The 14,852-nt window shown below is 38.2% G+C and overlaps 1 protein-coding gene across 7 annotated transcripts; it reads left to right on the top strand.

The window, feature by feature from the left end:
- The first annotated feature begins 6,884 nt into the window (after nt 1-6,884).
- Nucleotides 6,885-14,852, top strand: LOC131311659 (DNA replication complex GINS protein PSF3-like). Of its 7 annotated transcripts, none has more exons than XM_058339187.1 (8): nt 6,885-7,045; nt 7,201-7,229; nt 9,614-9,728; nt 9,842-9,913; nt 10,012-10,112; nt 10,696-10,788; nt 14,244-14,383; nt 14,492-14,852. In XM_058339187.1, the coding sequence occupies exons 3-8, from the start codon at nt 9,684-9,686 to the stop codon at nt 14,599-14,601; spliced, it is 561 nt and encodes a 186-aa protein (XP_058195170.1). In that variant the 5' UTR covers nt 6,885-7,045; nt 7,201-7,229; nt 9,614-9,683; the 3' UTR covers nt 14,602-14,852. The 7 variants fall into 7 exon arrangements, 4 of the variants coding, with proteins under 4 accessions (XP_058195170.1, XP_058195169.1, XP_058195171.1 ...); XM_058339186.1 differs by having other exon boundaries at nt 9,635-9,728; XR_009195534.1 differs by lacking the exons at nt 6,885-7,045; nt 14,492-14,852 and adding exons at nt 13,477-13,767; nt 13,881-14,035 and having other exon boundaries at nt 7,054-7,229; nt 14,244-14,376.

Genomic DNA, 14,852 nt, shown 5'->3' on the forward strand with positions numbered 1-14,852 from the left:
TTTTGTTTTGTAGAAAAAATCATGCAAAGCAGGGTTTTTGAAAGCCAAAGCTTGTCAAGATTATTCGAAGTGCAAAGATGATCAAGAACGGAATAATGAAGTCCCAAAGCTTAGGCTGGAAAGACCTGAAGAGGACCCGACGGCACGAAAGGCCAAGGTAAGGACCAAAAGTTAAGTGCTGGAGATAAACAGCTCGGTACCGATACCTTCCGATTTGTTCTATCGGTATCGAGGGCATTAGCAAGGTTTCAGCGGCACAGTTAAGCAGCTCGGTATTGATACCATATTTTGACTTCTATCGATACCGAAGCTCTTAGCACAGCAACGTAAGGCCTTTGCTATCGATACCGAGGGACTTAGAGCAGATTTTCAGAGCATCTCTTAAGAATATTCCGTGCGCGAACCTTGGAGTATAAAAGCCCGTGATGTCATTGTACAAACTAGTAGATATAGATTTTTTGCTTACATCATTGTAGATCTAGATCTAGATTTATTTTTGTTCTTGAATGTTCTTCATTTCTAGTCTTGAATCTTTATTTTCTGTTTTCATTAATTAGTTTTTGGTATTGTCTTCTTTATTAAAGTTGTAGTGAATCTTCCGATCTATCTTTCAATCCAATTTTCTTCTAGTGCTGTTAATTCAATCATGTTAAGTAGAGTTTCGCTTGCTCCTATCTCAATAGATATGTGCGAGTAGTTTACCAAGGTTAGGTCATGGGGTGATTAACACCTCATGGCTCAAGTAGAATTGTGTTTTTCACCATAAAGTCTAAACCTTTGGTTCGAGAATCGATGTGGAGTTTGGGTTTATTTGTCAAATCGCTAAGGTGTTAATCTCCTTGATCATGTGTAGGTAGGAGCATCGCCTACCTACCACATATGATACTTGGAGCTCTGACGCACGAGGCATTTGCTAAATAAATTCTAGAGCTAACTTGGTAATCGAGCCATTTTATTTTCCGATTCGGGAATCTTGATTGTGTATCCTGAACCGCGTATTTAGGTGAGAAATGCAGTTTAACTTGAGTTGTGAGTGTTAGTAATTCCTAGAGCTAACTTGTCTTTTATCTTAGTTTATTCGCATTCCAATTTAGCCCTTTTCATTTCCACTACGCACGTAAAACCAAGTTGGCTGTCTAAAAGTTGAAAGCCCTTGCTTGCATCTACAAATCCAGCAAAGCCGTATTAATTATTCCCTTGGGTACGATCCCGGATTTCCGGATTATCATGCTTCAACTGACGTATTAGGCCCTATGCTTGGGGCGTTATCTCTTATATCGGAGCGAACGAAGCATGAACCATGTTGGATTTAAGAGGTATTCAAATGCACTTCAACCTTTATTTAAGGTGCTATGTAGAAACACAATGAAAAGTGAAATATTCAAGATTTATGAACACCATAAGGGGAAGACATTGAGTTTGGTGGTGAGTAATGCAAGTAGATTGGCTATTACAACGGATATGTGGACTTCGAGTAATCAAAAGAAATGCTTCATGGCTGTCACAGCACAATTTATTGACGATTCTTGGACTTTGCAAAGTCGCATTTTGAGGTATTTCTAACTAACATTGTTATCTTTATTCCTTTATTTAATGTAAATTTTTAATTAAATATCAATGTTGCATGTTAGGTTCATATATATGCCATGTCCACATACAAAAGAAGTTCTATGTGACCAATTGTTGAATTGTTTGATGGATTGAAACATTGATAGGAAGATTTCAAGCATAACGGTTGATAATTGCTCTACCAATGATGCCATGATTGATCTTTTGTGGGACAAACTTGATAGCATATCGCTTATGTTGGGTGGAGAATTGTTTCATATGCGTTGTTGTGCGCACATTCTTAATCTTATTGTTAAAGATGGGTTGGATGTTATCAAGGTGGGTATTGAGAAAATCCGAAATAGCGTAGCTTATTGGACAGCATCACAAAAAAGGGAGGAAAAATTTGAAGAAACAGTTCGCCAATTGAATGTGGGTAGTACTAAGAAATTAGGACTTGATTGTGCGACTAGATGGAATTCAACATTCTTGATGCTTCAAACAGCCCTAGTTTATAAGGATGTGTTCAATCGCTTAAGTAAACTAGATGCTCAATATCAATCCTTACCTAGTGAACGTGAGTGGGGGTTTGCTAAAGATATTTGTCAGAAGCTCAAATTTTTTTTAAGGTGACAGAGTTGTTTTCTGGAACTAAATACCCCACTACTAATCAATGCTTTCCAAATATTTGTGAGATTAGACTTGAATTGAGAGATTGGCTTCGTTCTGAGAATCAGGTGATTAGGAAAATGGCCAAACGAATGGTGGAAAAATTTGACAAGTATTGGTCTGTGGTAAATGGTGTTGTGGGGGTTTCTGCTGTGTTGGATCCTAGGTACAAGATCAATGTATTGGAGTTCTACTTTAAATTATTGTTTCCAACAACTTATAAGGAAGAAGTTGAGAAAGTTCGTGCACTTTGTTATAAATTGCTTAAGGAGTACCAAAGTCCTAGTTCAATGATGGAGGGTATTGGTGACTCTTCTTCTCAATTAAGTTCCTTTGAAGAAGAGTCACTATCTAAGTATGATGTCTATATGCTTAGGGAGTCGAAGAGAAGTAGGACAATCGATACTGCAAAATTGGAATTGGATCATTATTTGTCGAAAGCTGCCTTGCCAAAATCCGCGGGATTTGATATCTTGAATTGGCGAAAATCACATCAACCTAAGTATCCAATTTTACAAGCCATGGCTAGGGATCTGTTAGCTATTCTGGTATCGACGGTTGCTTCTGAGTCTGCATTTAGCACGAGTGGTAGGTTAGTGAGTCCACATCGTAGTAGACTTCATCCCGATACGATGGAAGCCTTGATGTGTGCTCAAAGTTGGTTGTGGGCTAACGAAATGAAAGGTAATCAACTTAGTATCTTGTATTTTTCTACCTTTAGTAAAATAAAACTAGTATTTGTGAATTTGTTTCTTTTACATTTGTTAGATGAATCCACATCAGGGTACGCCACTATATATGATGATGCGAAAATGGGGGATTCATGCGTGACTCGTGAGGTAATTGTCATTTGTCTTACGTTTCTTGTGGTTTTAACATTTGCAAGCTCATATTAATTGAATTTTTTGTTGTCCATTTAAACAAATATGAATTCTACAAATGAAGTTGGCATTTGAAGCTTGAAACGAAGTTGTTTTGGGGGAGTTATCTTTTATGTTCTACTGGCATGTCACTACTGCAGTTGTTGTTTTTTGGAAGACTATGTGGCCTATTTTTAGTTGGGTGTAGTTGGATAATTAGAATTTGTAACTAAACTTTAAGTTGTATTATTGTGGTGTGTGGTCTGTGGATGAACTTTAAGTTGTATTATTGTGGTGAGTGGTCTGTGGATGATTGGATGCAAGAACAGGGACAGTGGCTGGATGCAAGAACAGGGTGGCTGGAATCTGGATGCAGTCATCATTCAGAATATATAATCTTGTGATAAAAACTGATAATATTTCGGACCATGTTGTAGTGGCTCTATTAGGTTCATGTTAAATATGTTGGAGCATGTTTTGTAACTAGTGCATGCCCGTGCCTGAAGGCACGGCGCAACTCATTCTGAGCATAACTAAATTGAATTACCATTCTCTGCTTCTAGCCAACCGATAACGAACTTGACTATTTCAGACATGATACATCTAATCAATTTCAAGCAAGTAAATTTCAAAAAAATATACTTCCAGTTTACAACTACCAACAAAAACCTGTCTAAGTTTCGCAAGATAAAAATTAGATCACAACCTAAGCCAATTAAACCACTACATAATGATCCGCTCTTTTCCAGGGGAGGGGGAACACGGCGGGGACACGAGAGGGTCATTTCTACACACTTTTATTCCAGGAGCATACAGTTCAAAGCTCATAAGTATGAGGAGAAGAATAGGACAAAGTTCAAAACTACTGTTAATTTTTGTCTGTTAGCTAAATCAAGAATGTCATGTTCATAACTAATGGACAGAGTATTTTTACCATCAACAATCTAACCTCTTCCTCCTTTAATCCATCAAGACGTTCGAGTTGATTTACCTAGCTTGGGACGACTCAATACAATTAATGATGCTCATAAATAGAACAAAAACTTCCATAAAACAAAGTGTTTAACAATCAACCATGTTCTCTTCATCCATAGTATTAGCGAAAAGCTAAGGATAATGCAATTCAAACTTCATTATCTAAAATAGAGCATCATTTAAGAAGAGAGAACTCATAGTGTACATACATTGTGTAAGCAAGAATCGTTGTTGCATATTAGAATTCAAAACAGCTTAATCACACAACAAAGTTCACAATCAGGCAACTTCAGTTTGAGAAACTATTCTCTCCTGCCACTCCCAACTATTCTCTCATGCACCCTCAACACTAACAAAGTAAGATAAGAACCAACATTTTAAAATTTAAGCACACCAGTTAGTACTCTAGTTAGTGCTCTGGATCAACGAAATCAGAAAAAATCTAAGCACACCAGCCAATGCTATGCATTTAACAACCTAAGAGCAAATATAAGCACACCAATCAGTAAGGACCCAAAAAGCTATAGATTGACAAATAATTCCATCTGGTTTTAACCAACAAAGCCAACATATTACTTGAGCTACTGGATTGATAGATTCAAATTGGCATTGGGGCACAATCCTTTTCGTCCCTCATGAAGAAAATAGAAGCCACTTACCGGTGGCATTGCCACACAATTTACCCTCTCCCTGACATCAAAAAAAAAAGGAAGAAAACATCTAATCAGAATTAGCAAGATGGCCTATTGTATAAAATCCACTATTGGAATTTAAAAATTACAACTACATGGATCACATTCAACATACAGGTGTTCTTTAAAATGAATACAAAGGAGATAGAAATAATCAAACTACAATATAAATTGATCTTAAAAGGGGCAAGTGATAGAAATAAGCAAGATTTGTCAATCATTTGAAAACCAAATTCAGCTATGGAGCCACCTAGTCCTTCTCTTTGTTCAAGCAATACTACTTAACTTGAGCCAAAGTATCATGTTGTGTCATCAAACTTCTAAACATTTGCATGTCCAAATGTGAGTGGCCCGTTTCATTATACCTTTTAATAACACCAGCAGTTCACGAAGAACGCACCTTTGTGATTGTACTATTTTTTTCCCTGCACCTTATGTTCCTAAACAAAGAAGCAAAAATTAGGCAGACTGCACCTTATGTTCCTAAACAAAGAAGCAAAAGTTAGGCGGAAAAAAGCCCACAATGGACTCGGGAAAAAAAATGCATGTTGAGAGTGTAACTCCATTCTATGGATGTTGATAAACGCTGCAATATGAAACCATGGTACTTGGCTTCTAAAAATAAATCATTTTTCTATGGGGTTTCAGTCGGGTACCCAGTGAAGGCATGACACAACGTACCTCTTGTGTATCTGACTCAAACGATTAGCACACTGGATATTGAACTCAATATATCAACCTCAGTCCAAGAGTAAGATTATAAAAACCAACATTTTAAATTTAAGCAGACACAAACACAAAACACGAAATGACACGACACAAACACCCCTAAGGGGGAGAGAAACGAAAGTACTCCATAATAACAGTAGACCACGCAAAAGGAAGAGTCCCAAGCGAAGTCTGTCGTCTAGTTTAGCAACTGTTATGCAAATTCATGAGATCAAAACACACACACTCAGAGAGGGAAAGAGATGGAAGAAGAAGAAGATCGAGAAAACCTGGGAAGCTTCCTGTCTCAGTCAATCTCTCTGCGTCTCATTTTTCCCATAAAGAAAAATTGGAAACTAACAAAACAGTAGAAACCAATTAACCTCTGTGATATTCTTCAAAACCCATCACCGGTGGCATCCATGGTACCAACAATTCTTTATAATGTTGGATCTCTGAGCGCTGGCGTCGAGCTTTGAGCGTGATGACGTGGGTGTTGCATTCATGGTTAGATCTGTAGGAGTCAGCGACGACGTTGAGGCGGTGGGGTGCAGATCGTCAACGACGACAACGACGTCGTTCATGGAGGTGGGTCACCGCTGCTCTCTCTATTTCTTTCTTTCTTTCTTTTTTGGTTGAAAACAGGGGGCCAAGAGAGGGGAAAAAGGAGGGAGAGAGAGAACTCACCAAACATGGGGATCGCCGGAGGTGGATCGTAGGAGAAATGGAGTAGGGGGATTCGGGAGAGAGAGGGAGAGTAGAAAAAAAAACCCTGAGCAGTAAAGCTCTCAATTTCAAATTTTGAAATTGAATTTGCTACTGTAGAGTCGTACAGCATTGGGGGGGGGGGGGGGGGGGTTTCATTTCATTTGCTGGGCAATAGACCCTGTTAGGTAAAGTATTTACCAAAATGCCATGTTGTAAAAGAAATGATGAAGACAAATTTGAACCGTTAAATTTGTTTGTATGGGTAGATAAATTTTGGACATGGATAAATCTGAAACCTTGAGAAAGAATATTCTGTAAGATACCCGTCCTGTTTTATAATACAGATGTTGATTTTATTTTGGTGTTTAATTCCTGCTTTTGTGGATAGTTTTTTCATAAGCCAATATTATTATATTGATAATGTTTCGGTTGAAAACTGATAATATTGATAAGCCAATATTGATAATAATGGCCAGTTTTTTATAATGCTTGAAAACTAATAATATTTCGGTTCGGGTAAACATATTATTCGGTTACCTATTCGGTTCGAGGATTACCCGATAACCGAATGGCTCGGAAATGGATTCATTCTTCCCTCCCCGTTCGGGGATCGGGGCGGATATAGAACCAACTTTGGGTTCGGAGATCGGGTACGGAATACCCATTTTCCGCCCCGAATGCCATCCTATTAATACAGTAAGTTGAAAAATGAGGAATTTGTTTTGAAATTTTCCCAATCTTTCCTTTCCTACCTTCCAAACGGGAATAGAAACGAAACGAAACGAAACACAACGCGCGTTGCAACCCCGTAAAATTCCAGTGAAATTTTGGCGCCACGAGCCGAATAACGCTGGTTTCTTTTTGGAGGAGGGCCGGACTCCGGAGGTAAAATCCCTGTCCCTGTCTATCTTCAGAACACTCTTTCAAAACCTCCTCTCTCACTTCCATTTCCTTCTTCCTTTTTTTCTTCGAAACCAAACACGTTTTGGTCGACCTTTGCCCTGGCTTACTTCATGCCGCGTATCTGCGTCGTCTCACAGATCTGACTGCTTCGATCTCTCTTTCGCCTGTAAGCAATCTCTCTCTCTCTCTCTCTCTCTCTCTCTCTGAACATATATATATATATATATATATATATATATATATATATATGTGTGTGTGTGTGTGTGTGTGTGTGTGACGGAGTTACACTAATCGATTGGCCTACGGCAACGATGGTAAGGGCTTCTATTGATGTTCAGCGAACGATGGTCCATTTTTGCAATTCACAACGAAAAATGAAAAACCCAAATAGGAACAGCAACTAACTACCAGACCCGCAGTGGTAGGGTTTGAAGTAGTCATTTATCGTGATCGGAAATGATTTGGGATTTTGCTTAGACGGCTCGTTATCATTTAACCAGGCCCTTCTCTGTGTCCTTGTTCGTATCAGATGTTTTCACTATTAAGCAGAGTCGTTCTTTTACTTGAGCTCTGTTTGTTCCGATGTAAAATGTTTTTCATGTAATCGGTGTTTGGTTGGCACATGAAAAATATTTTCCTAAACAATAACAGATTGTTGGTTTAAAAATATTTTAATTGAGTAAGCGCTCTCTTGATTTAAATATTTTTAATTTTTACAAAATGTAATATATCAACAACATATGTGTTTCAGGAGGGGTGGTTTCAATAATGTTCACAATTTAATCGGTTTCAATTGCTTCTTTGACTCCAGAATCCCCTCTCTCTCTCTCTCTCTCTCTCTGTTGGGGTTGCAATGATTGATAAAGTACACTCTCCCATTGGTTGTTGCTATAATGTGAACAGTGGGTTCTCCAATTATGAATTGCGCTCCTGGGTGAAAACGACTTACGGGGATCTTGGGATGAAATCGTTTGTGCCTGGATGATGGAAAAGGTTTTACTTTCTTTTGTTTAACCAAACAACGGAAAATGCGGAAAATATTTTACCTCGAAACAAACGGAGCCTTGGTGTGCGGATTTTTTTGATCTTTTTTAGTCAAATTTAATTGTAGATAGCAAATAAACACTGGAATTCACGGTCATTGTTCTGGCTCAACAATGTTTGAGAACTGTTTTGTAAATTAGTACTCTCTCCTCCCAATTCGTTTGTCCAATATTGGGAATCCAACTTATTTAGGGAGCATAATGATTAAACCTAAAAGTAGTTTACTTTCCAATATTACCCTTCACCTTAAAGTTACTTTATTTCAAAAAGTAAGGGCATAAAGGAAATTTTATCTATTTAAAAGTCAAATGGACAAACAAATTGGGACAAGGCAAAGTCAAAAAGTGGACAAACAAATTGGGACGGAGGGAGTAGGTTATTAAGCTTTTAGTATGCTAAGGAAAGTGAAGGCTCTAGGTTATAGTTTACATGGTTCAGCTTTTTATTGAAAATTTCTCCGGCAACTATTTATAATGTTGATTGATCGGTTCAAATATGAGTGATCTGACAGTCGAAAAGCTGACCCATTACCTTTTTCTTCTCTAGCTTATTCCAGGATCATATTCTGAAACATTTTACAAAATATTTAGTCATTCTGAGGAACCAACAATTTACCCTTAGCATGGACGGAAGCAAAATGTTCAACCTTAGGTGAGAAAATACATAAATATGCAATAAAGGAGTATGTAACAAACACTTGAACTTGCATAACTTTGAAATATGTTGAACCACTGCTAATGTAAAATAAGAGGTGTTCTTTTTTGTTTTAACTTGGGGTGGTAGTCTCTCCTTGCATATAACTACTCCTAGGTCTCCCAAGTGAAAGAATTTGTGGAGCCACGGCGGACACTATTTTATTAGTTACTTTCTAAGGACAATGATGTGCTAAAAGCATTCAATATTGTGGAGTTATACTGTCATAGTAGGGTGTAACATGGTGGTTAGAGAACTGTTTGTTTGTGAGATCATAGGATAGTATTCATATTTTTAACTTATAGGTGTAATATTTTTGAACATTAGCAACTTATGCCTAGGACATCAGGCGATACAAACTCCTGCTTCATAATGCCTACGTCTCTTATAAAGATGAGCTGCTATAGCATTTCCGTTCTTTTTATTAGACATGATGTCAAATGTTGGTTTACACATGTTTTTTGACCTTTAGGCATTAATTTTAATTTTTTGGAACTGAGGCACTAAGTTCATTCACCTTTTTTTTTTTCTTTTTTTCTTTTTTATGTATTCAAAATTTTATGACAACAAAGGATTCTAATTCTACAACCAAGATCCCAGATCTGATGGGATGCAATGATTTTGTGAAATGGGTTGAAGTTGGATCTTAAACTGGTCAATGCTTTTGTTGAATGCTGATTCCTACTTCAATAACGATAAAGTGATGCATTTTGATTGAATTTTGCTTGTGCATCGGTTCTTAACAGTTGACAAACTGGTTTCAGTGTGTGTATTTGCATGTATGTTTTTTGTTTCTTTTCTGTTGACGTGTAGGATACAGAAAACTCAATGCAGGATGCGTAAGGTTCAATAAAGATAGATCCGTTGTTTCTTTGTATTAGAAATGTCACAGTACTATGACATTGATGATATTATAGCAGAAGACGAGGTATTCTTTATTTATTCTCTTTTGGATGGTCTGACTTCCATTTCTAAGTCTGACTTCCATTGCTTCTGAATTTCTACTTCACATTATCATATGTGTTTTGCTATTGCGTGCAGCTTGTCCCTGCAGTATTCCAAGTGGCTGCAAATGGAGTTGGGCTCTTTGATTCTAGTGATGAAACAAACAAGGTAAATTCCAAGGCTGGAATAAATTAGCCAAATATTAAGGAAGCTCAAGGGGAGGCGTCACTGACTCCACATTGATGGTTTTGGTTTCTCTATGCTAGGTTGAACAAGGTTCAAGGGTAGAGCTGCCTTTTTGGCTTGCTTGTGAGCTACACCTGAGACAAGCAGTATCCATTAGTCTACCCCCGTGTTTCAATCAAAAGTAAACCTACTAATATCTCTGGGTGACACTTTTTTGCTTAATTCACTATACGAGAAGAGCATTTAAATGGGCTAGATTGCAGGTCATGGCCTAATTCATGCCGTTTCATGTTAGACAGTAAACGCTTTGCTATTTTCTCATCTCAAAAAATTTATCTCCAAAATTTATTAATTCTTCATCATTCGTGTTTTTTCAACATTATTATTTTTTATATCAAATTTTGTATTTATTTTTTGGTTTTTGAATGTATATACCGTGCCTCTATTCAAAAAGTAAAAAAGTTCGTTAAAATTCCAAACCTATATGACCTTTTTTTAATTATCTAAAAGCGTATTTAAAAACTGACAGCCAAACAAGGGGTTAATATCTGATCTCAGTATGACTTTTCCCCTTCTTCTAAAAAACGAGGCATTGGGTAGTTGCAATCCCATTTGGTAGGACTGACAAAGTGTGGCTGTGAATCCTATTATTCTATGCGTCCTACAAAAGTAGAGGCATGGTGAAGTAGTTGGATATCATTTAGTTGAAAGACTTGATTACTCTTGTTTATTTTCTCCACATGTATTGTGTTTGTCAATGCCAGATCAAGGGACGAGCTTGCAGCTGATGCTGCGCATGTTGATCTAAAGAATCGATGTCCATACTTCTATGAATTGGGATGCAAATTATTTTCACTGTAAGGTCTTTTACCCCTTTAAATGTTCTTTGCACTCAAATCTAGAACTATCAATCATGCCTTGTTTGATGGGTTTATCTAATTTCTTTTGAAAGAAATGTTGCTGACTTCTAAGTATATTCAGAAACATAATTTTTCTTGACTTCTTTTCACTTGTTTTCAAAGATATTTTGGCTACTAGAAGTTAGCTTAGTATGTGCGGATTATCTTATATCAGAGTCATCAGACATGCGCCAAACTTTGAAACTACCATAACCCATGTGGTGGAGCTATCACACTTGGTTCTTGAGTAGAATTGCCTATCTAGATGCCATAGAACATCATCAGTTGGAGATCCAGGATGATGGTGGAAGGTTTTAACTCCAAGGAATTGTACTAGATATATCTAGGACATGGAAGTTGGTAATAGGTGTTCTCTTACCAACCATCTATAAGATAAAAGTTTGTCCACAACTCCATGGTGGTATTTTTCTTGAAAGTTCAAACTGTGTCCTTGTCAATGCTGTCTTGGAAAACCTAGGTAGATTATATAATTTGAAGTCTTACGAGCCATTTGCCACAATCCATACCGGGGATTTGGAAGGAGTAAAGTGAAGGGAAATGGAAAATTTTCGAGGCAGGGCTTGTTGTGACTTAGATCTTGTTGGCATGGCTAGTGCATTACAATTCAGAGTGTAGGAGAACTACTAAGAACTTTGAAGCCTCAATGGGATAGAAGGGCTAAAGTTTTGCTAGAAGTGATTCCTAGATTCTCCTCCTCAATCAGTTGCATTTTTTACGCCTGCATTCATATCTTTTTTCATCATGTTGAAAAGGAGAGGGCTCACACGTTAAGCCTTTTTTTGATAGTTCTTTGTGTTCGGTCTATCCAATAGCCAAGATGCAACTTTGGAAGCTCATAGGCCTCTTAACTTTGTAATTTTTTCTCCCTGCTTAGTTCTAATCCCAAAGCCGTGCCTTTTCTCAAATTGGTACAAATCCCTAAAACTGCATAACCTTTCACCCTTTTTCCTTTCTACTTTTTTTAGTTGGGAGTTGAGGGAGTGAACCCTACACTGGATCAATTCTTTGACACGTGCTAGACAACTTTGGAGTTTAAAGCGGTGTATAGGTCCATATACTGTTTGGCCTTTTCTTTATTCTCCTCGCTTTCTTTTGTAAATGAGTGGCATCCCCTTGATGCCGTTTCAATACAATTAATTTCTCATGGAAAAAAACATATCCTTGTTGACCGCGCTTGATTGGGATACAAGGCTCGGTTTGGTTTGGTTTGTCATGAAAGAAACATATCCGTACACCCTTATTGTCCAAATAAAAACCCAATTACAATAATCCCACGAAGAAACCATCAGTAAAACTTTTCCTATTTGGCCTATTTGTGACCTCAAACAGTTAATTAGCTTTTCTATAACCTGTAAACTTTTAGCTCCATACTCACCAGCCTTTGGGCCATAAAAAGCTAATTATATGTACCCTAAAGAGGCCTTCATTAACGATGCCCCTCAGTAATTTTGCAACCTGAGTTCAGGTGAGAGTTTTCTGCACAGACTGCACTAGTCCTACATCTAGGTTAAGTGGCAAAAATCCTATGCTAATTAGTGGCATGAATGCACTAGTCCTATATCTAGATAAATGTATTCAGGAATATGACTCAAAATAAGAAGTCATATTCATTATTACAGTATTGGACTGCTCAGGGTCTTAGTCATATTGCTAGTGCTGTGGGAAGGCCTTCGTATGTAGTTGGAATTACATAATGTACTAAGAGAATTAGCTTTACTAAGGTTTGTGTGGAAGTGGAGGTGAATTCTCATTTTCCTCACTCAGTTGATCTGCTGATGGCAAATGGGAAACATGTTAAGCTGGATATTAAATACCCCTAGGCCTACCAAGTGTTCTAAGTGTAGAATTTTCACATTCGGAGTGTGGCCAAGGTGATGCTGTAGATCTGGCTACTGCTGGCTCTAAGGTGGCAGCTCCTGTTACTGTGGCTCCTGCTAATAAGGTTTGGGTTATGAAAACAGGGAAGAAGCAAGGGGATTATCAATTGGGGAGTAGCCATATTAAGCCTGGGGGAAATGGTGACAGGGTTGACCCTTCCTGCTGTAATAAGTCTGGGTAAACTTAATGCTGGTGTGGAGGCCAGGGAAATCACTCTCTGGAATGTCAGTTGCTCTAAATGGGGAAAATAGCCTGAAGGATGTTGCAAATGATAAGGGTGCTTCTCTGGCTTCTATTTCTACCGGAAAGTGTGGTATGATTTGTGCAGAATTGGAAGACCACACCGAGGTACAGGTGGTTACTGGAGAGGATGGCTGTGAGGGGTCTAACCACTATGATGTTCTGCCTGATGATGTAGGAGTGGGAATGACTGACCCTGATGGCCTGAAGCTGTATTGGAGGCCTTGGTTGTCACGGGGGACAGTAGTAAGAAGACTGCCAATGTTGGAGCTAAAACTCCTGGAGCTGGGAATAGGGGTAGAAACCCTAGGGTTCTGGATTTGGGACATGTTGTGGTAACTTTCAAACTTGATTTTTAGTCGAAACTCTATAGTTCCAAAATTCTTTGTCAATGTACAAAATTTGTGAACCTACGTTATTATTGTCTCTAATAGTGTGAGTTATGTGGTAGGCAGCCTTTGTTCTTTCAATAGTGCTTCTTTTCGGGTAAGTTAATTTTCATTTCAGAGAAAAACACACGACCAACAGAAAACCAGGAGGTATACCTGTTGGAAAGCCGCAACAAGAAGAAAATAGCCATTGCCACAAGCAAGGGAAGACCAGACACAGCTACTGCACCAATCAAGCCAAGATACAGCACAGATACATCATCGAAATAAGCCACACAGCTCAGCCAGAGCAAACACCAAAATTCACAGCCACAAAAATGTAGTAACTAGGTAACAACCACAGAAAACAAAGCCCAAGGCACAGTTCAAGTCCGTCTGTTAATCAGCACCCTTGTAGAAATGTTCCAAGGTAAACACGCTGGCCAGTTTTTTGAGATTTCACCACCTGCCCAGAGAAAATTCTGTCTTTGACACTATTTTCCAAGATTATAAAAACTTCTGTTGGGTCCTTTACTTTTTTAGAGAAGATCCTAGCATTCCTTTCATTCCACATGGAATATGTAGCTGCTGCCATGGAGATTGTTTACATTATTCTGGAATGATTCCTTGCTGCAATGGGAGATAGCTTAGTTCAGCTCCTGATTCCAAGCCTCAGGGCTCCTATTAATCTGACGTAGGTCCAGAATCCCCTTCCTTCAATAGTGCTGATTACCTCTAAGATGATGGCGCAGTGTGAATTATTGTTTTTCTTTCCATTTCCGACTTTGGATGGAAATGGAATATACCAGTTAGTAGACTTGCTTGCTTTTAACGTTGCACTTCTGCTGCTCACACGTGCTCAATGATGTTGTTATCTGCTAAGGCCGTTTAAATTTTGATGGACAGAGCTGTCGATAAGAGCATTGCATTCTTGCTTTTAGCCGCGTTTCAAACCAGGTATAAGGAAGTATTGATCAAGGCACAAACTGCAGCATTGGCTGTGGCTCCTAGATTCTTGACAATTTTGACAAAAGAAGAAATGAAATGTGAGACTTCTATAATCTTGGATTCATGTTTAACCATATCCTCGGATGAAATCTCACATCTGTTGTCAATAAGATGAGCATTAATCATATGTTTGTAATTTGTTATAGTGTACGAGGCCGCCCAATCCTCAATGGTAGCATTTAAAAAGTGGAGAATGGGTGGACCTAGATTCCAGAAAGCTTCTGTTCTTGGGAGGAAAAGAAGACCATCAGATTAGGCCCTATCTCTGTGTTGTGATACATTCATCAGCGTGGCATTAGGAAATAGATTATTTGCTCCGACCTTAATGTGCTATTTTGGTGTTTCAAATTGTTTCAACTTCTGATTACTGTAGGAGTATAAAAAATGAAGTGCAGGCCGAAATTGAAGCTCAAACTGACCAAACGCGCTGGATCATGTTAGATCCTACTTGGTCGTCCCAAATTTCCCTTATGGATTTGCTAACAATAAAATTTTTGTTGTAATTCA

This window comes from Rhododendron vialii, chromosome 12a (genome assembly GCF_030253575.1).
Source record: "Rhododendron vialii isolate Sample 1 chromosome 12a, ASM3025357v1".
NCBI lineage: Eukaryota > Viridiplantae > Streptophyta > Magnoliopsida > Ericales > Ericaceae > Rhododendron > Rhododendron vialii.

What these genes read in the sequence shown, in the direction of transcription:
- LOC131311659 (XM_058339187.1), top strand. Translation starts at nt 9,684, where the DNA reads ATGTCACAGTACTATGACATTGATGATATTATAGCAGAAGACGAG. An exon ending in CTAGTGATGAAACAAACAAG is followed by an intron (nt 9,914 to 10,011) that starts GTAAATTCCAAG and finishes TCTCTATGCTAG; the next exon opens with GTTGAACAAGGTTCAAGGGT. An exon ending in GGATGCAAATTATTTTCACT is followed by an intron (nt 10,789 to 14,243) that starts GTAAGGTCTTTT and finishes TTTGATGGACAG; the next exon opens with AGCTGTCGATAAGAGCATTG.